We start from the raw sequence: 23,977 nt of genomic DNA, 5'->3' as shown, positions 1-23,977 counted from the left end.
GAATCCCTTTTTTCTACTATATTACTCTATAATTCATCACATTATTCTATATTTTTTGCAGTATATATATGATAACGTCCTCCAATGTTTTCAAACAAATATGATGTAATCGAGGGCGCATGCGCAGTTTGCAGCGCACAGCCATTACCAGAAAAAGAAAAGGTGATGCTTCTGTTCTGGAGCGCGATATAGACGGATATTACAGTAGTATTCGCGAAGACAGAGATCAAAACATTTGACTGAGAAAATCTCCTTGACTGTCATCTTCTGCGCTCCGACCGAGCTCCAAACATTCATCACCATCATCTGTTTACATCTGGACGTGTTTGATATCAAAAGTTGTGTAGATAGTTCAGCTGATATCATGCTGGGCGATGCTTTTGGACATCGTGTTGAATCCAGCGTGGAGAATAAAGCAGTGAAGATAAGCAGATCCAAACAAGCGCTCTTGAAGAAGAGAGGACGAAACGTTCATAATAAACCCAACAAAGCATCAGGAAACATCAACAGAAGCAGCTTTAAACCTCAATTAACCACCCATGAAGAGCCCAAACCAGCTCAGTCTAGACCAGCCACGAATAAACAGGTAACAGGCTTTATTGCCGCGAGACCAGGTGCTGTGCATTCTTTACCTCGGACTAAACCAAATGTGTGTATATATCCTTTAGTCTGTGGTCAGTTGGTTAATGTGTGTGTTATGTGTTTTAAATGAATAGTCTGACTGTAAATAGTCTTGCATTGGTTCAGTTTAGTGTTTAAAGATGTAGGCAAATTAATGAAAGGTGGGTTTGAATCCCGGAAGTGTTTATCATAAACCATCACCACGTGCTCTTGAATCCTGACAGACACCTCAGCATCAGAAAGAGAGACTGAACTATGACCTCTATAATTAGGGGTTCAAGCACAAAAGGTGCTATTTGTACTCATTTATTCTTCGTGTATGAGCATCAGACAGAGACCCCAAATTTTGCAGGATGGTCCCAAATGTGAGCATCTGCTCAGGTGCACAGACACACATGGGCCATTCCTGGCCTTTTGGACATCATACAATGTTGGAAATCAGACACCGTTTTTAAGATAACTTTTTATGTAATCAAACATAGGGAGGTGTACATTTAATTTTCAAGTTCAGGCAAATCAATTCAAGCATTTTTGAAACAAAATAGGCTATATATATATATATATAAAAAAATGCTTATGAAGTTAAAATACACTACTTCTACTTTAACCACCTTCCACTCTGTTAAAGGTAGGGTAGGTGATTTCAGAGAGGCTAGCAATATCAAGCTAGCTTTGAAAGCATAAGATCCCACCCTTCCTGCAAATCACTCTCCAAAGCCACGCCTCCTCCAAATCACATGACCGGGCTCAGGCAGACCAGAGGCTAACCAGCCACACGATGAGAGACGTGTCAACGCTGTCAGATTACCTCATGTCTCATTCACCGGTGAGAAAACTTTACAGTACAAAGCGCATCAATTACAGCTTCCATTCTCACTCGGATAGACGGAGGGTGAACCAACTCCAGGGTAAGGCTATAAGCAGACAAATCTATTAACTACAAACACCATAAACCCGTCTTTTTAGGCAAGAACCAGACATGGGTGTCATTAGGGCTAATAAAATATGTTTAATGGAACTGAAGTTGTATTTAACGTGATTGCAATTTTATTAAAACATTAGAAATTGATAATTATATGTAACCCTGGAGCACAAAAGCAGTCTTAAGTCGCTGGGGTATATTTGTAGCAATAGCCAAAAATACTCTGCATGGGTCAAAATTATCCATTTTTCTTTTATGCCAAAAATCATAAGGATATTAAGTAAAGATCATGTTCCATTAATATATTTAGTACATTTCTTACCATAAATATATAAAAAATGCATTGCTAAGAACTTCATTTGGACGAATTTAAAGGCCATTTTCTCAATATTTAGATTTTTTTGCACCCTCAGATTTTCAAATAGTTGTATCTCGGCCAAATATTGTCTTATTAATTGACACTTAAGACTGGTTTTGTGGTCCAGGGACACATATATCCTTTCCACGGTTATTCAAATGGCGAATGAATTATATACAGAAAGTGACATTATCACTAACTTTTATCTATGGCGAGTTTAAGCACTCTCAAAAAAAATGTGTTATAATCACTGAAGCTGTCTACACTGTGAAATACATCTCTTACTTTGTACATACATCTGCGCTTTGTTGTTTCTTTTGAGAGAATTCGCAGAATTCATCCAGAGAACGTGCACGCACTCAACAAACCTGATGGGTTCCAGCGATGACTCACCTGAACCTCTCTGATTGGCTATTGCATTCCTAAGCTCAACAGAATCCTGTGTGATTGGTTATAATGCGCAACACTGTAAAAACGCCTAAAAATGAAATACGGCGCAACATGAGCAGATCTTAACATAATGCCGCAATCGACACTTTCTATTCATTTTCACTTTGTTAGCAACAGACGTAATAGATTTAATTTGTTTGTGCAGGGGCATTTTTATCCAATTTAGTGGCATTTTTGCTCTAAGACCCGTGGCCAGCTTTACACACACTCCGCCTATGCTCGCTCGGTCTACGGTAGCATAATGAACGCGCAAACAAGGTGCGCAGAGGTATGCAAATACATATGTTGACAGGTAGGACAGCCTATTGTAGCCCTCGGATGGAGGAATATGATTGGACAAACATTTTATGATCCTACACCTTCCACAGACGCTATAAAAACATTTAGACCACTTAACTTAGTGATTGCTATCGGCATGTGAAGAGACTTTGAACCAGCATAACAAAATGTTTTTGAACCAAATCACCTAACCTGCCTTTAAGTTTTCCGATTATACACTTTTTCTCTTAATGAGTGTACTGCGTTTTAGATTAAGGGAGGCACTTCTGGTTTGGAGTATTATTTTGCATTCAAAAAGACTGAAACAAAGCATTTCGAATTGCAAGATTGCACTACAAATACTCCTGATCGGTTTGATTGAATGAGCTGTAAATTTGTGCTCTGCTCTCCTGATTTAATTTATAATATACTGATTGTTTACAGTTTACTCACATAATTTGCGCAAAGCATCATGATGTTTAGGAAGAATGTGGCTCTGAGCTAAAGTCAGCCATTGCACCATGTCAGAACAAAAGTAAGCTAACATAGGTTTATCAAATAAAGAACGTTAGTTTTTTTTTCTACTTTTCCATTACTCTGGAACAAGTTATCCCATCTCATAGCGCAAAATCGCATGACTTTTTCAATGCGCATGGAGGAATTTATTCGGTAAATGTTTCCATTGTCGTTTATGCACATTTTTCTTATCGGATAAAAAGTTTATCCTACTCAAATGTGCACATAAGTTTTTTTTATGCGCATTTTTAGAATTTATGCACATCTTGGCGTTTTTTTTTTTTTTTTTTATGCGATATTCCGAAATGCGCATAAAAATAGGTGGATGGAAACATAGCTAGTATATTTGCTGAAATCATGTTACCTGGTTAGATTCAAAACTAATGATTCAGAAAGAATTCGTGAAGAAGTGTTGTGAACTCATCCGTTATTAAACACCACTAATAAAATCACAATGTGTTCTGGTGTGAGACGTAGAGGCAGAGAGAACATCAGCAGTGTGCTTTTACCATCTTACATGATCCTAAGTGTTTCCTGTTTGTCTTCAGCAGCTGAAGTTAAAAACTGAAAGTGCTGAACAAGGAATCCAGCCGAGCAGACCGTTTCTCCACAGCTCGAGCCATCTTGAGCAAACCACCGACAACCTGAACAAACGGAGACAGTGGAGCAAGCAAAGAAACGCATCAGACGACACTCAGGTTCCCAAAAGACAGGAGACCCCCCCACACATGGGGAAGAGCACAGCTGAGGGCCTCAGGAGGGTGAGCGTTTGCCCTCCTGAGCTCTCGTCGGAGGCAGAGAAGACTTACGCTGGAGCCAAGTTCAGCGAGCCGCCCTCGCCCAGCATCCTCCCCAAACCGCCCAGCCACTGGGTGGGAGAAGGTGCTCTTCAGCATACAGCTGAACAGCAGCACTGCAGCAAAGAGCAGATGTCTGTGCACCTCAAAACCCTGCTGAAGGTCCGAGCAGAACCCTGAGCTCGTAATGGGACACTTCAGAAAATAATACGGACTGGTAACATCCCGTTCAAGAACTATTGAACTTTGCAAGTTAATGTGAGTTAAAGGGATAGTTCTATAGTTACTAGGGCTGGGAAAATAAATCGATGAGTCACGAATCGAGAAATGATTCTGAGATTAGTTTTTCTGAGAATGCATCGCGATTTCTTTCTGGAGTCGATTCTGAGCGTAGTTTTGAACAGCAGATGGCGCTGCATGCTTTAGAAACAGCCGTACTCTGCTCGTTTCCAAATCCTTACACGCACCTCATTTGTAAAAATTGCATTATTATATACTTTATTACAATAATAATTGTAATAAGAACTCGTATATTGTGGTAGTCCTGTGTTTATTAGTCACGCTGAATCAGTGAAAGCAGTTAAATGTTCTGTTTATTCAGCTAGCGTTATATTCCTGGATTTCTTTTGCGGAGTCTATTTGGAGATTCTCTGGCCTTCGGATGGAGATTTACTACTAATCACAGAACCGTGATTCACTGACTAGATGCGCATGACAATCACAGCTTTTGCTTAATCGTGATTGCGATTTCTTTGAGATTTATTGTGCAGCCCTACTAGATTAGAGCGCCATCTGTTATTAAAATCTAAGCTCAGAATCGATTCCAGAGAGAATCGCAATTCAGTCGGAAGATCTCGGAATCGATACACTTATCGTCCCAGCCGTATTATTTACTGAGCCAGCTTCATGTCCTTCCAAACCTGTATGATTGACTTTTTTCTGTGGAACACAAAAGATGATGTTCTGATGAATGTTAATAACCAAACCGTTTTGGTTACCATTGACTTGCACTGTATAGACCAAAAAAAAAAAAAAACACGTCTTGATATGTTCCACAGAAGAAAGAGAGTCATACAGGGTTAAAACAGTAAATGATGGCTGAATGAACATTTTTGGGTGAACTATCCCTTTAAATATGACGACATGTGGACGTGAAGACGGAGACATTTAATGTGTATATTTTTTCATGTTCGTTTACCTGAAAAAGTAAAGTTAGTTTTGTTACTGAAGCTCATAATCGGTATCACGATGTATTTACATTCATGTAACACCAGTATGTGTAACGTTTTCCCTAAGAATGAAAAGTGTGTGAGCTATTTAAGAACGTGTCGGGCAGGAGGTGCAGCATGTCAGCACAGACAATCGCCAACTGGACCGCTAATGGCAAGAAAGTGGTGTGGTGTTTATTTTGGTTTGTTTTTTACCTTATATTGAAGCACTGTGGACCGTAAGCAACTGCCTATGTCAGCCTTTGAGTAATGATGTTTTTTATTTCAATCGCACAATTTGTTTTTAATTGTCTGAAGAATGTACCATTTTTATACGGAGCCCCACGCAAGACATATGGGAAAAATATCTATTGTTGCCACAAATTAAGAATTTGTTCCCTCGTAAATCCTGGTCACATTTCACTCATTTGTTTCCTCAAAAGAAGGGAACAAATTAATGAAAACTAAAGGAACAGATTCTTAATCTGTGGCCACAATAAATCTATATTTGTGTTGGCATGTCATGCGCAGGGCTCTGTAATTTTGCACGTGTTAGTGTTGGGATGTGGCACTTGATTTTAAATTCTTTAAAACTAATTTTCTCACTGCCTTTCAATATCATTATTTTTTATCAATTAGAATCAGTTCGAAAAGACAAGCAGATACAATAATCCTTTTTATTCTGCACATGATGAAATAAAGAGTTTTTGTCCCCATCATTTTTGTGTTTTGAGACTAGAGGTTCATTATTGGTCTGTTGATGTAAGTTAACAGTGTTCAGTATTTCTGCACGTTGCAAAAAGTATTCAGATCCCAATCTACAGGTGCATCTAAAACATTTGAATATTGTGAAAGTTCATATTTTCTTGTAACTTGAGCGCTCAAAACACACTATTTTAATATCTCACTTCACATGCTCCACACTATTTTGTAGTAGTCTAAGTAGTGTGTTTAAAATAGCAGCCTACATGGTGTATAAGTGCACAGTGTATGCCTTTCAGATTCAAACTCATGAATTGAAACGGAGCCGAGTGCTGAATGCAGTTTTGAGGCTCCATGCAATAAAACACATTTTTTACCAAACCCTGCATGTTATGTTCTTAAACATATATGGAGATACTTGTTCTTGTATCCTTATACTCTATATGATCATTTTTCAAATAATTTTATGGATCTCTGTATCCTTATACAATACAACTGGCTCTCAGTACATTACTGCTGGCTTATGGAGTATAACTGATGAATTATTACACTGACAAATCAGCCTCATTAAATACAGCATGAAACGACTTTATGACTGTAAATCATGCAAGCAGTTCAGAAAATAATTCAATTTAAATTTGAAATCAATATAGAATAATTATGTGAGATTTCAAATGACTTTGTCCAGAATTATGCTCAGTTTCAAAACATTCTTTACCTCGGTGTCCTCCTTTTCCAACTAAAGCCAATATCCTGATCTTCAAGCAAATGGAGATGAATGCAAAATTTCTGAATAACATCCACAAATCCGACTTGTGATGCATCCTAGATTCATAAATCACAATTCATTTAGGCCAGAGGAAAACTGGTCCCCCAACTGAGCCTGGTTTCTCTGTTTCTGTCACCTAGGAGTCTGTGTTCTTTGTCACTTTCATCTTTGGCTTGCTTAGTTGGGGTTTAAAAGACACTTAATATTAAATAAAATGAATGTTCATTTCTTAATATTAATTTGACTGCACTGACTGTTATCGGATGAGGACACTGAAGTGAATCGAGCTGAATAAAGACACTATTTTCTTCTCTAGAGCTGCTTTTTAGCCGAATCCAATTTGTTTCATAATTGACAAATCAACACTGTTATTGAACTGATCTGAATCAACATTAAACTGACTCGAGCTGAATAATGACACCTGACTTTTGTAAAGCTGCTTTACAGAATTTGTCTCATATTTGATGACGTTGCATCATTGTTATTTTTTTCAGTTTATTACTATGAAGCTGCTTTGAACATCTGTGTTGCATAAAGCTTTATAAATAAAGGCGAGTGGACTTGACTTGTGTTGTACATTTGACTAATAAAAGCTTAAGCTTCAAAACAAGATAATACGCCGTTTCATGCGAGCAATGTGGTCAGGCAAATCTTTATTTTCCAAAAACACTGTATTTAACACTAATCAGGAGATATAAGAAAAGTTCATATAATGTATTGTATTAATGTCTTGATCTATAATGCATAGATATATTCTATATATTTATACTCTATACTCTGTAATATGAAATGCTGTCAGCCACATGCAACAAACACCTCAATGGTTTTTTTCATGCAAACATGGCATAGGGTTAGCACTCAGAAATGAGAAAATTATAGAAATAATTACAAAGAAACAGTAATTAACACATTGAATTAAACATGACATTTTAAAATAGACGTACTTTTCACTTTTTAAATGATATTTTTGCCTTTACTTGTTCATTTCAGTGGTTCTGAGGTCTTAACAATTAATAAAAGTACAAATATTCCATGTAGTCCATAAAATAATATTTACTCAGTAACATGTAAATAATATGCACAGTCATTTTAATACAGCTAGAAAAAAGTAGTTTATTACTATTGAGTTTATTCAGCTATTTTGACACGATCAGATCGTGACACATAATGCCAATATGCTGCATCAACACAAATAGGTAAGACATGCTGAAGATCTATAATGTTAGTGTATGAAACTATATGAATCAATTTGTTCCACATAAATATTACAGATTTAATCAAGTGTATGAGGGCGAACGGAAACGTCTTTTTCCATTTTCCCTGATTTGCAATATTTTCAAGGTTCCCAAGAGATTAAAATAGATTTTTTGAGTCACTCCACTGTTTTATTTTTTTTTTTCTTCAATTTTTCAGGATCTAAATATGCATGACCACTCATTTAAAAAGAAAAGAAAAAAAAGAATCCGCTGTAAATAATACTGCAATAACAACAATTATGTTGTATTTAAATAATATTTTGATCTATGTTGTTCATTTTGATACATTTCTGTATTTCAAAGTGCAATCACATCAGTACAATTTACACATTTTACTTGAAACTGCTAAACAAATCTGACTAAGCAATTTGATATTTATTGACAATCTGTTCTTTGCTATTCAGCCTACAGATTAAAATATGTAAGAAAAATGAAAAAATAAACCTTTTCTTTGAGGAGAGAAAACCAGTGCATCATGTCAACAGCCCACATACAGTAATATGTATTCATTTATTGCTGAGAAGCGTAATAAAAAAAGAAACAGATTTTCAAAGGTAATCTGTATTTCCAAGACTTACACAAATGTCATATAACGTAAAGGAGCAGCAGTTATTGGGAGTAGATGGACCAGTATATGATGTTGAAGAGCGTGTAGGCTCCAGGGAAGATGACCCGTGAGTATTTGTCTATGGCATGAGTGTCTATTAATAAGCTGCTGCTTGAGCTTACAGCAGGTCTTTGAGCTCCCTGCTCATTATCCAGGACCAGATGAACCAGAAACTGCTCCTGTTTGTCTCCGTTCAGCTCCAACATGCCGTAGTTCCCTGTGGTCATCATGTCCATGTCGCTGTAGCTGTTGCTCATCATCATCCGACCAGAATCGGTCATTCCACACGTACACGGCAACTGCTGCATAACACAATCACACATTACTTGTAGCATCACATGATCTGAATTTAAAGGGGCCATGAACTAAGAAACTTAAATTTCCTTGATCTTTTGACATTTAAGAGGTCGTTGTACTGTAAGAACATCCTGTAAGTTTCAGAACTCAAATCTTTCTCGTTAGTCTAAAAACAGCTTATATTGAAGGCAGTCTGCCAAAACCACAGCTTGTAAATTGTTCTTCTCTATGATGTAATAGTGTGGATAAGCACTGCCTCCACAGAATAAGATCAACGCCTACTTCTACAGCGCTGCCTGTTTAGCCCCGCCCACCGATTCTACATCGCTGCCTGTTTAGCCCCGCCCACCGATTCTACATCACTGATTGTTTAGCCCCGCCCACCGATTCTACAGCGCTGCCTGTTTAGCCCCGCCCACCGATTCTACAGCGCTGCCTGTTTAGCCCCGCCCACCGATTCTACATCACTGATTGTTTAGCCCCGCCCACCGATTCTACAGCGCTGCCTGTTTAGCCCCGCCCACCGATTCTACAGCACTGCCTGTTTAGTCCCGCCCTCTGATTCGCGCATGTAGTGTTCAGGAGAGAGGCAAACACGCAGGACTACGCAGATGGTAAATGGTAAAGATGCTCCGAAGATGACAACGACGCTGTTCAGTGCCAAGCTGTGGAAAAACAGTCTTTACAAACAAGGCACGGGATTTTCTGAAAGATTGAAATTTGATGCAGGGTTTTCAAAAAGGTTGAAACTAAAAGATGCTGTGGGACTATATTGGATCTGACAGTTATATCGCAACACAAGCGAGTAAGTTTTATGTGATCACTATTGCTTTGTCTCTTCTTACAGATCGTTTGATATGTATTGAGTTATGTGTTTTTGACCTAAATCATTGTAGCGTCCATCTATGAGGGATTTACGCCGTCTAACACACAACTATTAGCCAATCAGCAGTGGGCGTTTACTTCCGAGTCTGCAATGCTCCACACCTATTCTAACAGAGCCCTCTGATGAGAGGGGTTAAAAACTGGACAGAAAATTGCTTATTACTTCTTAATTATGTTTTGTGATGTAAAAATCTTGATAACTTTATAAGTGGACCTCAGAGAACAGTACAAAATAAAATAAAAGAGGCAGTTCATGACCCCTTTAAATCACATTCATAAGATAACACCAAAACCTGTCATTTTCATTGTAAAGTGCTTATATTACACTCATTAACAAGTTAATTAATTTTTGATTTCTGCTAGACTACATTACATGAAAGTTCAAAAACATGTTTTTTTTAAATAAAGATTTTAAATTTTCATAATATTTGCATTTACTATTTTCACTATTATATTACTTTCATGACTTATTTGGGTCTACTCAATTCATGCTCCCAGCTAAACGTTTTATATTCAATGAGAAGGGTTTCTCTATAGTGATCCCTTAATGTCTACGACCTTTATGGCCTTGCTAAAATGCTGTATTAACCACAGAAGAAGTACACCTTAATTAATGATAACTAAACTGTTATAGCTTACCCTGTTGCTTTGCGTCCTCTCTTTGCGCTCCTGCAGAGTGGACAGGTAATTGACAGCGGCGTACTCGATCACAGACAGGAAGACGAAGACGAAGCTGACCCACAGATAAATGTCCACAGCTTTGATGTAAGAGACTCTGGGCATGGAGGCGTTCACTCCAGTGATGATGGTGGACATGGTGAGCACCGTTGTGATGCCTACAAAGAGATCAGGTTGATCCGTTTATTGTAGATGTTTTATGCAGAGTAATGAAATGATGCACTGACACATGCTGTAGTTTGCAGCAAGATGCAATTACACAATTCATTTGAAACACCTCACCCAGAGGAACCCGTGCAGGAACAGCTCGCCGGTCGATCCAGAAGGACACCCATGACAGCATGACCATCAGAGTGACAGGAAAGTACGTCTGAAGCAGGAAGAAGAAGATATGACGACGCAGAGTGAAGTTGATGTAAAGACGATTGTACCAACCTGCAGAGAAGATTGAAGAGAAAACCTAGCCGGTTTTAATCATTACAAAGCACAAGTGATCAAGGTGTTCAGCAGGGTTATTGAATTCTGCTCCTGGAGGGAACCGAATCAAACACATCAGCCTGTGATTATAAAGTAATACTCAAGGCCTTAATCAGCTGGTCCTGATGCGTTTAATTAGAGTTGGAACCAAACTCTCCAGGTTGTGGCCCTGCGGGAACAGAACTGAATATCCCTGCTAGAGACTGAATAAACTCAAAAACTGCACATTCATTCCTCCATTTTTCCCTGTAAAGCAAGTTTGAACAGCTATAGCAGTTTATTGTAGAACATTCTTGCCTTGATGCTGATCTCTCAATCAATAGCTTGTTATCAGTATTAATGTTTACTATATTTGAATTCAATTTGAAGTAAGCAATATGTAATTATACTAAGAATTATACTTAAATTGGTGATGCAAAGAAAGTAGAATCAAATCTTCAATATTGTGAAATATCTTCAAGTGAGATAGATTATCAAAAAAAGAAGAACGGGGGCCTGTTGAAGTGGACCAAGTGACTGGAGAATGCCTCACCAGATAGAAGTCTTTCATTTTACCACAAGATCCAATTATGATATGAAAAAAAAACTAAGAAAAAAAGGAAACGTATGAATGGATGAATTGTAAATCAATAAGAAGCATTTAGAAAGTACACAGGATCATGCCCACTTTAAAAAAAAAGTGATGTTTTACCACTATTAGAGTGGTGCCAATGTGATGTTTTTCTGTTTTTGCATAGCATCCCGTTTTGATTTTCACTGTCAACTATAAACAGTAAAATCATTTTAAGTTAAATCATTAGTTTAAGTCATGGGTGTCCAGTCCTGTTCCTCGAGGGCCACTGTAGAGTTTAACTCCTACACACAAGCCTGAAAGTGTCTAGTAATCTTGAAGGCCTTGATTAGCTGGCTTAGGCAACCTGGTCTCATGGCTTAAACGTACCTGGGTGCACTTTTTAGCGAGACCATTTTTACGTACCTTACTGCACATTTCGCCACAGTTTTAAAGAGAAATGTCCACTAAGTGGCGCTAAAACACAGGATCAATACGTAAACCCTGGCACATTTTTATTACGTTGATATAGGTACGTATTACTGTGTTTTTATTGCATTGCTTCAGGTATGTACTGCGGTGGTTCAGAATTCAAATATCCGGGGACTGTCGTTAAAAATGTATGCTCTATCGTTTTGGAAATATGCCCTACACCAAACCCAACCCTAAACCTACCCGATAGTGTTGACAAATGCAAAACTGATATAAAAGCGCATTTGTTGATGCAACCATGCTGTTTGAACTTCCTTAAATGCAGATTTGATCTGTTTTGTGGAACCGTAGTTACTCGCCTCTCAAGTACATCTCCGTACTCCGTGAGCTACCGAACAAACCTACGGTCTATGAAAACCCATGCTTTATCAGTCTTTACTAGTCAGGAATTATAGCATTATGAAACATAACTTAAATTACACGAGACAACACAGAGGATGGTAAAGACTGTCGCATACAGTACCTGTGCTGCTGTAGAAGGCTAGTTTTGTAGTGGTGTGAAACTCCTGAATGAGGAACTGCGAGAGAGAGATCTTCTCATCCGTCTGCAGAGATTTGTTTCCTCTCTTCCAGTACAGCATCAGGTCGTCGTCAGTATAGGCATCTCCAAACAAAATAACACAAATACATATGAACTCACAAACACTAAAAGACTAAATAAACACAGAATATCCTGCTTTACTCAAAATTGCGTCACATTACGGTTCAATTCAGTCATGAAAATGTTTACACCAGTTGTGTTGTGTTTCTACTCACAGCTCTCAATCTCCAGTGAGCATGTCTGGGTGTCCAGGGGAAAGTGACTGAGATCCATATTGCACATCGCTGTGACTGTAAGCCTGTTGAATGTATTTGGAGTAATTAAAAATTGTATCACAAATCCACAATATAGATATACAGTATGTCTCCTTTACTTTAGCAGCTTCAATTGAAAATGATTATACCAGGGGGCTGTAACCCCATGAGGAATTAATATAAGTCAAATATAAATAATCAAATGCTATTTCATAATTTTCATAATAATGTTATTTGCTTTAAGTGGGATGAATCTTGTTAACAAATAGGCTTTGAACTGATCTGGAACCCTGCATTTTTGCTATTATTGTTATTATTAAGCTATTATTTCAAATAACCTTTAAATCAGCCATGGACTCTTACACCAAACAAGCAACATTAGAAAAATATGCCTCTACCTACATTTTTGCAAAACTCCAAATCTGTACCTATACTGTACATACAATTCACTGCTCAACTTTCATTCCTTTTACGCAAATTATATTGTCATATACTGTAAACTTGCTTGGTAGCTCACCTAGTACAGCACTGCATTTACATTGTGAAGTGCTCGACTACAAGTCAGATGAAACAGGAACCACAATAAAAGAGCTCAATGACTTAGAAGTGGGCTAAAATGGTATGGTTGCTTTAGCAAATATGTTTTTATCATGTTTGCTTGTGTTAACATTATCAGGTTAGGCTGGGATTTAGGTGGTATGTAATAGGGCATTAACCTTTAGTGGCAGTTTAAGGACTGCCACAATAAGAACAATAGTATCTGTTTTGGATAAAACTGAACACAATTTAAGCACCAATTACAGGATATTTCACTATGAAAGTGTTGCAAAATATGCAAGAAGCACTTCTCAAAAACGTTCAGAAAAAAAAACATTAACTTAGGTCAATAACTTCCATTTGAGGCCAAGGATCAGGATTGAGGTGGAGATACTCCGTGTTGGGGAAGCTACTCTGAAACTGTAGTTTGACAAGCTACAAGCTACTCGTAAGTTAAAGTAGTTAAACTACAGTCAAGCTACCCTTTTGGAAAAGTAGTTAGCTACACTACAAGTTACTATCAAAAAGTAGCTAGCTACATTGAAATTACTTTTTATTTTTTTGAACAACGTATATTATAAATAACTGAATAAGTGTCTGAGGAATGTTTTAAGTAAAGTATTTAGTGTTTAAAACAATGCAATTTATGATTTCTGTTTAATTATGGTTTTATTACACACAACACTCAAATATCTCAGACTGTTACAAAAAGTGTAACCTTTACTTGTCGTTTCTTTGAGAGACAGGCCCGGAGTGGCCATCGGGAGAACCGGGAGAATTCCCAGTGGGCCGCTCTGCCCCACTCATAAATTGGGCTGGCAGACTCGCCTGCTTTATTTTTTTATTTTTTTTATTTTTTACATACACGGAATAACGTATATCTGTTTAAATTACGGTGTGACTGATAACTAAGCTAATTTGAATTTAAAATTAAAATGTGACGTTTTCTGTTGTCAGAGCGCGCGCACTCTCTCTTCCTCTACACAAGCGCGTGTCCCAGGTCGTTGCCATGGAGACAAACCGAAACCATTAATGCTGTGTTGAGAGTTAGCGAGAGTGCGCTAATCGCGGGAAGAATAAAATGGATAGTAAAAAAAGATGCCTGGAGGCGCTGAAAAAGCCAGGTAAAAAAAGAGAAAGGCATTGGAGGATGACGCGGCCAAATGTGCCAAACTGACAAATATTTTGTCAAGAAGACAAACGAGCACATGTGAACTGGCGACTCCAGTCGAGGTAACGTACAGTGACTAGCGACATTTACAGTTATGAATTTGCCAAACGCTTTTATCCAAAGTGACTTACATTGAAGGATTTTTTTGATTCAGTTTAGTTTTTTTTTCTTTTGATTATCTGTTTCAATTAAATGTAAGCTTCTCAATACTGAAATTTGTTAAGAACAGGCTAAGAAGCTCAAGAGAAATTAGAGTCATTCATGCTAATGGGCACAGAAAAGGAAATCCTCATGCCTATAGACACTGAGACATGAGACAGTAATAAACAAAGTTGCAGAAACCAGTGCATTGCTTAGGCGGTTGTTGATGCTGTAAGGCTTTGCCATTTTCAGTTCTGAGTGCAAACCAAAACTTGTGAAGAATGGTAGAAGGCCTTTCTTTCTTTCTTTCGAGATGTTTACTGATTTTCCATTTAGTTATTGATGACTTCTTGGCAGCTTTCAATTTTGAATTGATGAATTGGTTGGATGGGGATAGGTGGTGGGCTGGTCTTGAGCATTACACTCCCGGGCTGAAAATGGATCCCACTCCGGCCCTGTTGAGAGACATGAACTTGGACAAATAAGGCCATGGGTAATTAACGTTAGTTGTTTCTCCATCCTCCAAATCTGCCGCCACGTCTTGCTCCATCATGGATAATATGGGTGTGTCAACCCTCTTCTGTACGTCAGTGAACCGTTAGCCGCAAGATGCGTGATTAAACAACAGGTGGCGGTAATGGCAAAAAATGAGTTTGTAATCTAACAAGAAGAATATCCTTGCATCGCACTGATTCGCGCAGGCTCGACAAAACGCAATGTAGCTTTTGCTCGCGCTACACCGCTACTTGCTGCAAAAAGTAGTTAGCTACTGGAAAAGCTACACTATTTAAAAAGCAACTGAGCTACTGCCAAGCTACTGAAAAATGTAGTTAAGTTAGTAGCGTCGCTACTTGTAGTTAACTACTCCCCAACACTGGAGATACTACATAGCTCCCCAAACAAAATAATGGAGCTACCACTGTACCACAATCAAAGGCTGGTGAAAGAATGCTATGTCATTAGATTTGCACTAATTCATCTTTACACAAACCAAGGAGTTTATTTTCTTGAAACCCACAATCAGTGACACACACACCTGGATGGAGCTGCATGATCAAGAGCACTTGACAGCAATTCCTTTCATCAAGCAGAACCTCACAAATACAGGATGGAAATTAAAAATTGGTGACTTGCTGTCATTGTCTGTCTAATGCCAGGAAGTGGCTGCCATTGCACACTTGTCCTGACACTGCAAGCCCTTGAAGTCCCCCATTTTTCTCTTTAGCAACTTTCTGTGCCTACTCACTTCTCCTCACCTGTATGTTCTTTAGTAAAGAACGCCACTGTGCTAAAATATCTCATTGTCTGTCCCTTATTGACTCGATGTACATGCTATTGCTAGTGGAGAATGCAGGCAGCTTTAATAAAAGCTTTAATGACTTGTTGCCATTACCTTACTTCTGCAGATCCAGCCTTCAATGCAGATATATAGGAAATGCATCTTCAGTTTGATATTTAAATGATTTTTAACTGGTGATTTAATGATGCCTAATTACCGAATAAATTATTTCAGTCAGCCACTCACTTGTTACACAAATCTCTATTTTCCTTTCACAGCATCATGCTGAGGATGAACATGACCCCAACAATCTTTTCAGAGGCATTTAAATGTGACAAAACCTACAACAAGAAAACTGAACAAGGGTGTTATTGAAAATTCTATGGACCAAGTTCCTGTCTACACAGTCAGAAGACGCATATCCTAGCAAATATTTTAACAGTTTAACCTCAACCATCTGCTTCCAAGTCAAAATGATTTAATGTACACAGAAATTCTTCACATCTATAATGAAACGCAAATAATCTAGCATCTCTGAGAGAAACTGTTCTGATCTGAAGACATCAAGAGAACTATGCAGCACATAAATAAATCATGGAAACTGCAATCATGGTGTCTTGGCTGTTGTGGAGATAACACACACACACACACGTTGGTTTTTGTGGTTTATGGGGTCTCTCCATAGGTGTAATGGTTTTTATACTGAACAAACTGTGTGTGCTATTGCCCTACACCAACCCTACACCTAAACTTAGCCCTCACAGGAGACTTTGTGCATTTTTAGATTTTCAAAAAAACACCATTTAGTATGTTTTTTAAGCCTTTTGAATTACGGGGACATAGGCAGTGTCCTCATAAACCACCTTCATATTGTAATACCTCTGTCATACCCATGTCATTATACAAATTTGTGTCCTCATAAACCACACACACACACACACACACACACAGTTAAGAAGCCTTTGAAGAAGAATTTGGAGAAAAATGGAAGACAAAAAATCCATGTTTTGGGCACAATCTCCACTTTGCTGTGAGCGAAGCATTAGAAGTAAACAGGGTGTCTCTGCAGTGCTGTCAAGGCTTTGGAAACCCATATCTGCATTCACCAGATAACCAATGCTTTCACGTCAGCTGGCCAAGAAACAGAAAGCCTTGTCCCTCCCAGACCACAAGCTTTTACATGACGAACCCACTCATTGGAATTCATTTTATGGAATGGTTTTAGCAGCAGCTGCAGGCTGTGTGCTGTGCTGCCGGAAAAACTAAAGAAATGGCATTGAATGCCAAAAGCTCTGACGATTTTAGAAACTCTGAAAGCAGTTCTTCAACCTCTGAGTTGTTTTACTAATGCACTTAGGACTGTGAAACATACCACCCTGTTCTTAGCCTTTCCATTGAAAATGCAGCCAATGCTGCAGTCATGATGAACATGGTGACCAGGGCTGGAGTGGGACTCATTTTCAGCCCTGGAGTTTCATGCCTTCGACTGGCCCACTTGAGTTCATGACTGACTATATTAAAAAAATAGAATTAAAACCTCAGTATATAAGTCTTCAATAGTGCACTGTTCTCTACAGCCTTGTAATTCATTGTATTTTTCTAGAGCTTTCTTTTTTTATTCTGGCCTTTTCAGTGCCACCTTTGCGCTTTCTATTATTCAATTTTTATCTCTTATTTTTTACTCGCATATCTCCAAGAACATTTTTTTTTAATCAAAAGAGTGGGGCTGCTGTGAGTGCAGGCAGTCTATAGGCAGCATCCATATTTCAACCCAGTGGCTTCTCCTGGTGCCCCTGATTAGCCAATCTTGATTTGTAGGCAAATGCAGCAGCTAAACTTGATTCAAGGTTTGACAGCACTGTGGCAAAAATGTAGTCAAACAAAGTTTCTATGAGGTGGGGAAAACAGATCCCTGCTTGGTCTTGGACCAATAAATTCAAGACTGATTTGAGCTGCTTTCCAGGAGAGAGTGCCACCTTGATGTGATTAGCTAAACACTGAGCTTCAGTTCAAACCTGCTCCATTACACCTGCCTTATTTTCAAGTAACCCAGAACACCTTGATTACCTGGTTCAGGTGTATTGAAGCTGAACTCTGCAGGACAGTAGCTCTCCAGGAGCTGGATTAGAGGCTTCACTCATGGTTCTTGACCATGAGCAGGGCTTAAAAGAGAAGCAAGGACTCTTTAAGTGTCTTTAAGGAATTAATATGAAGACAGAAATACAGTGCATTCAGAAAGTATTCAGCTCTCTTCATTTTTCCACATTTTGTAACAGTGAAGTCTTGTTTTTTTTTATGAATTTGTAGTTGTGGTTTTTGATTTGTCATTTTGGGTGTAGACTGATCATTTTTGCTTAAGTCTGCATCATAACAAACTGTGAAAAACTGAAGGGGTTAGAATCCTTTCTGAATGCACTGTATATAGCAAAACCCTACAGATCAGCCATCTGGTCTTGGATAAAAGGACAGATACTAGATGAAATGGTTGAGCGGGTGTAGGGAGGAGCTGGCCTAACAAATTGATTTATAGATTGTAAGTCGAGATGTACATAGAAGAATAAAGTCATTTTGTCCAGCAGCCTGGGTGTGGGAGGGTTCTGAGATTAAAACTCACCAATGAGCCAACTTTGTGTCTGAATCTATATGTGGCTTGCATTAATCCCACAGATTCCCACATATTAATCCACACTTTCCCTCATCTAGAGCAAAAACCAGGATCAGCGCCTCCTAGAGATGACAGATCTTGGTCAACCAAAAACGTAATAGCAAACAGGGACATACTAAATGCCAAAAAAGTGACTGTTGGTTTATATCAAAGAGCTTTGATTGAGAAATGAGATCTTTTTGTGTATTGAGCAAATCTGAGTCTCTATCTACAGCAACGCTGGATGTAACAATTTTTCTGATAGCTGGCAATCTGTTTCTCGAGCTTTGATTTGGATTAAATTGACTGTTATCACTGTTCGGAGAGGACAATTGTTAAATACAAAAAGAAAAAGCAAATCCTGAAAACAATGTCAGAGCTTTGTGGTACGATCCTCAGAATGTATGTGGGTGTGAGTAATCTGTGACACTTGCCTCAAGCTGTACAGCACTTTGCCATCAGGATGCACTCGGAGCATGACGTTCTCAGTGGTGGTGTCATGGATGAAGGACCGTTTGGAGTGGACAAAAAATATGTCAGGTACCCAGATTTTCTTCAACAGCCGGCCATCAAAGGTCATGCTCTGGTTGGTGTTGCTGGGAAAGGACAGTCGCTCGTCCTTCCAGTAATGTCTCAGGTACAGGGTCATGGTGAAGTCCTGAAGCATACAATCAAATCAGCCATTCGTCTTACCATAAACAATTTAAACAGTAGCCTCATTTCGATCCCAAGAGCCCTCTTTATAAGAAAAAAACAGACTATTTGTCAACACATCTAGGGTGCTTGGAAAGGTTACTGGGTGCTGAATATTGATCTTTTGCCCTAATCCAAATCCTGTGGCACAATCTCAGAGTGGAATAGATCATGAAAGCATTCAAGCATTTATGATGCACTCTGAAATATGTAAGTCATATTTACACAGACACGTGTCAGTCTCCTACCATATCTACTTCAGAGATGGTGTCCAGACTCTCGAGCTGAACATCAACACCCACGGGTATCGCAGGCCCTGAAATGAAGAAAAATTAGCTTTAAACAGAGTTACAATGCACTCATTGTAAAAATTTGAAAGATTTAAACTTAAAGGGGTCATATGATGCGATTAAGTTTTCCTTTGTCTTTGGAGTGTTACAAGCTGTTCGTGCATAGATGTATAGTTGCAAAGACTAAGCTTTGTAAAAATCGACGCGTTTCAGAAAGGCAGGGCAGAGAGGAGCAACAATAATGGACGGTATGTGAAAAAATAATGTGTTTTTGAACCTTAAACCACGTAAACACATTGCCTTACACCAAATACAGCAAATAATGTTATTTTTAGCATTGTCATATGACCCCTTTAAAACCCAAGTCTATGCATTCATTAACCACTTCAATAACATTAGTGTGATCTAAGCAAAAGCTTTTGATGAATTAGGTCTATGCTCATCTGGATACATGCCACATCGGCTTAAGGTGGTCAGGCTGATTTTTGCAACATGATAACTGGTTTGCTATTAGTTCAAGGTGGTCTGCCACCCCATAGCATCATACCAAACCAGGGTGATCAAGGTCTACGACAAAGGATGCCCAATATTGCACCTGGAGGGCTACTTTCCAGTGGAGTTTAGCTCCAGCCCTAAATAAACACGCCTGAACCAGCTAATCAAGGTCTTCAGGATCACCACAAAGGTATGTTGGAGCAAGTGCTAAATTCTGCAGGACTGTGGCCCTCCAGGATAAGACTGAACACCACTGGCTTACAACCCAGATAGCACACGTACATCTGCAAGATGTCTGTTAAAGATCACTTGATCTGGAAAGCATCTGCTGTGCACAAACATCTGACAGACATCTGTAAAATGTTAGTTTTACATACATTCTAAATATTAAACATCTTAAAGACATCTACTAGATGTCTATTTGACATCTAATATGAAACGTCCTATAGACGTATTGCAGATGAGCAGACGCTCTAAAAATACGTCTTCCAGATGTAATTGCAGACATCAAATAGATGTCTCTGTGATGTATGTGTGCTGTCAGGAAAGATTAACCTCGGCTCCAGCAGCTGCTAGTCCATCTGATCAATCATCTAGATCCACTTGGAGCAGCAGATTGACTGCCATATGGAATCGCATGTTACAATATGGCTATCCAGGGCCTAAATGTTATATGACATACACATGTAACATAAAGATTGATGATCATAACCCATCAGAACAGATTGAAAAACTTTACTCGTAAGCAGCTGTTACGTTATCTAAAGAATGGTACACAAAACAAAACACTAAAAAAATGAAATTTCCCCAAAATACATAATTGGCCATCCAGTCACCTCTTAAGTACCACAATATAAGTCTTTGTAATTATAAGATGATGTGCCTGTCCATTTCTTAGCACACTTCAACAGCATTTCATAAATGCAAGCTATAAACATGTGTCATGTTCTAGTAAATCTGCATGAACTTGTTTAGCACTCAACAGTGTAAAAACTTGCATGAAACTTGAGAAAGGCAAAAGAAATGCGTCAAAACATGAAATATCCTTTCTTCACCTTAGGACAATATTTTCATAACCCTTAATCTGGGTTTGATCTGACCGTGGTATTTACAGTTGGAGTGAACTTTAGTGAAGATACGGGCAGATAAGTGAATGCTCGAGGCACAGAGCCACAGTAAATCAGTGTCATAATCTGGCCTGAGCTTATGTAAAGCTGATTGCCTGTGATGTCAGTTCAAATCCAAACAAATCTGAGTCTTGTGGTGTTTATTAAGACCTGATAGTATTTCGTATCGGCCATTAATGATAACAATAGACAGAATATTAACCCACAAATAAAGCCAATAAAGTAATCGTTGATTTATTTTGATTTACCATAAATGTAACAAATTAAATGTTTACATTTATGTATTATTTGATATGTTATTTAGCATAACCAACAATAAGCTTTATTATTTATATCTGTTGATTAAAATTATTAAACTAGAATACATATACTGTTTTAGACGACTGCCCAGAAGACGTTTCTGCATAGCCCATCATTTCTAGCTCTATAGGGAGCCAGGAAACGCTTCAAAAGTGCTTTCTAGCTCATATATTTGGGGCTCAACGCATTCTTCTCATCTTACCTCCAAAGCCAGGCCTCATGGTGAAGTCATGGCCATCTAACTTGAGGAGCTGTTCTGATTTCGTAACGGGAGCTTTTGTGACATCTGGACTTCTCATTAGTAAAGTGCTATTAAACACAAAGAGGTCACCAGAAAAATCACAGGAAATGTCAAAACAGTTCCAATGCAAACAGAATTGGTTGATTGGTTGTCATATATCTGAAACACAGAAAATTGACAAAACCAAATCAAATATTGAAATGAATACTTAATACTATATTAGTAGGCTATTATTATAAGGAACTATTGGTTGTAAAATAGTTTAGTTTTTTTTAACAATTATATTTAAAATTTATTTTTGCATGACATCATACAGTAGCTGTTGAAAAATCACTTTTCAAATACTATGTTAATGTTCACTCATCCATCTAGAAGTTGCAAAAGGGAGCTTGAAACGGTGACCTCTCACAAATCTTAGCAATATGGTAATTGTCACGGTGCAGTGCACACACGAGGAGGAGACATGAACGCGGAGACGAGGACGTAAACTCAAATTATAGTCTTTAATGAAGACATGGCAGGACAAGGCAAGGCTTACAGACAGGAAACACCGGGGGTAACGAGTAGACCAGACCAAATCAAACTGAACAGACAGTACTATAAATACACAGGTAAATCATAGATAACGAGACAAACACAGCTGGACAAGGATTAACTAATAATCACATCAGACAAGGACAGGAAACAAACCAAATATGGACACAAGAGGCGGGAACACATGACACACACAACAGAGGACTGACAGTAATATAGATATAAAAAATTTTTAAAAGGTGAACAAATGAAATGAACTGTATATTTGTGCTACCTGCCATGTTTACGTGCTTCTCTCTCTGTTCTGGTGGTTTCTCGTTTGGATCTGAGTGGATGCAGGATTTGACATTATTAGATCAGAACACAACCACAACAACAAGTCAGCAAATCAATTAGGCACTTTAATGATTATGCTGAATAAATAAATAAATAAATATATAGCAAGCGTATTGATTTTTATATTAATACCCTTAAGGTTTTCTCATGATCGGTGACACACTAATTAAAGAGCTAGAAATTATTAATTATGTCATGTTTCATTGTTCTATATATTTTTTAAACGTTTTATTTATTTATTTTTTATAGAATGGTACTGTCTGCATGAATTCAGCTAAAAAATAGGTTGTGCGGACACGTTTTTTTTATTTTTTTTTATTTTTTTATTACAGTATATTGTGTTATAGATTGTTCCTTTTCCGATATTTACTTTGATAAAAATCGGAACTATGGCACAGAAAGAAAAAAAAAAGCGCTATTAATAAAACAACGAATTCGTGCAGCACTCATCACTCAGTGGAAAGGGCATATTGACATCCCATCTACCTTTCAGCGCGCGTCTACACCTTCTCTTCTTCAGTTTTTTTTTCTTTCACGTTTGTGATGAATGCATGAGTGAGGTGATGCACTCACCTGCTTTGGCTGCATGTCTGAAGCACCTGTCCGCGCAGCTGCAGCGCTCCAGTGGAGAAAAAACACGCGCAAAGCAGAAAGCAGACATCAGCGTGCATGATGCCCACATCAACCTACAGCCACGCAAACCCCGTTAAAACTGATTGAAACAGCACTGGAGGACTCTTAAAGACGATCCATTGCCACGGTGCAGCCTGTGAGGACGTGCCATGCACCGCTCACTCAGATGCGTTTAATCTGCATTAATGTGAGGTCAGATCTGCTTCTGCTGCAGCTTTCTCGCATCCACGAGGAGCTTTCGCAGGTTAGAGGGTGAAACAGACATTTGCTGGCTGTATATTATGTAATGTTCGGTGGGTATTACGTGCTATCTGAATTACACTTACATAATCGAGTGGTATAGTCACTCAACATTGTTCTAATTTCTTCCAATGTATGTTTGAACGATTTTTTAAAATGAAACATTTTGACAAGAAATTATTCAGATTGAATATTCATTCAATAAATGGCGAGTATAAATCGAAAACAGCAGTCAAAAATGCTTGTAATAAACTTCTGCCTATGTGAATTTCTTTACAAAAAAAACAACAACAAACAAACACAAGAAAAATCATTAAACAAATAAATATTGATTTTATTTGATGGATGAGATATTTACTTGATGTAAATGAAATAAAATGGGGGGCAAAAACAAAAGAAAAACAATAAGTGTCTATATTTCTGCTCCTCCATCATTACTAAAGTCCAGAGCAAGCAGGACTTCAAGCTTCTTTATTTGTTTACCTGCTTTAACTCCAATAACTTTTGTTGCTATTAGAAAGGGCAGTTTGTTTGAATACAAACATTCAAATTCCTGACCAACAATCATAAAAAGCACACCCCAATTTAACAATGTCTTCAGCAGTCACGTCCTACATTTACCAGTGTTTATGGAGTACTGAATGATACAGAATGATGTCAGATAATGTCATTTCTTTT

The 23,977-nt window shown here is 38.2% G+C and overlaps 2 protein-coding genes across 3 annotated transcripts; one reads left to right on the top strand and one right to left on the bottom strand.

Moving 5' to 3' along the window:
* Positions 1 to 1,282: 1,282 nt before the first annotated feature.
* Positions 1,283 to 8,257, top strand: pnrc1 (proline-rich nuclear receptor coactivator 1). 2 transcript variants are annotated; one of them, XM_079434011.1, is made up of 2 exons: positions 1,283 to 1,447; positions 3,674 to 8,257. In XM_079434011.1, the coding sequence occupies exons 1-2, from the start codon at positions 1,400 to 1,402 to the stop codon at positions 4,100 to 4,102; spliced, it is 477 nt and encodes a 158-aa protein (XP_079290137.1). In that variant the 5' UTR covers positions 1,283 to 1,399; the 3' UTR covers positions 4,103 to 8,257. The 2 variants fall into 2 exon arrangements, 1 of the variants encoding a protein (XP_079290137.1); XR_013785075.1 differs by having other exon boundaries at positions 1,301 to 1,529; positions 3,674 to 3,745.
* LOC306880477 (gamma-aminobutyric acid receptor subunit rho-1-like) lies at positions 7,239 to 23,260 on the bottom strand. Its single transcript, XM_079434009.1, has 10 exons — positions 23,000 to 23,260; positions 22,365 to 22,415; positions 21,518 to 21,624; positions 19,352 to 19,419; positions 18,845 to 19,068; positions 12,600 to 12,682; positions 12,307 to 12,447; positions 10,607 to 10,759; positions 10,286 to 10,482; positions 7,239 to 8,766 (listed from the first exon to the last, which is right to left on the bottom strand). The coding sequence occupies exons 1-10, from the start codon at positions 23,095 to 23,097 to the stop codon at positions 8,467 to 8,469; spliced, it is 1,422 nt and encodes a 473-aa protein (XP_079290135.1). The 5' UTR covers positions 23,098 to 23,260; the 3' UTR covers positions 7,239 to 8,466.
* Positions 23,261 to 23,977: the final 717 nt, after the last annotated feature.

The sequence above is a fragment of the Barbus barbus genome, assembly GCF_936440315.1.
Source record: "Barbus barbus genome assembly, chromosome: 14".
NCBI classification, from domain to species: Eukaryota; Metazoa; Chordata; class Actinopteri; order Cypriniformes; family Cyprinidae; genus Barbus; species Barbus barbus.
Note: the sequence above shows the minus strand (reverse complement) of the source record. Positions and strands in the feature narration are given on the sequence as shown.

Excerpts from the sequence above, each read along its gene's own strand:
- pnrc1 (XM_079434011.1), top strand. The coding sequence starts at position 1,400 with ATGAGAGACGTGTCAACGCTGTCAGATTACCTCATGTCTCATTCACCG. Across the intron at positions 1,448-3,673 it reads ACCTCATGTCTCATTCACCG|CAGCTGAAGTTAAAAACTGA; the intron begins GTGAGAAAACTT and ends GTTTGTCTTCAG.
- LOC306880477 (XM_079434009.1), bottom strand. The coding sequence starts at position 23,097 with ATGCACGCTGATGTCTGCTTTCTGCTTTGCGCGTGTTTTTTCTCCACT. Across the intron at positions 22,416-22,999 it reads CAGACATGCAGCCAAAGCAG|ATCCAAACGAGAAACCACCA; the intron begins GTGAGTGCATCA and ends GCATCCACTCAG. Across the intron at positions 8,767-10,285 it reads AGAGGACGCAAAGCAACAGG|CAGTTGCCGTGTACGTGTGG; the intron begins GTAAGCTATAAC and ends TGTGTTATGCAG.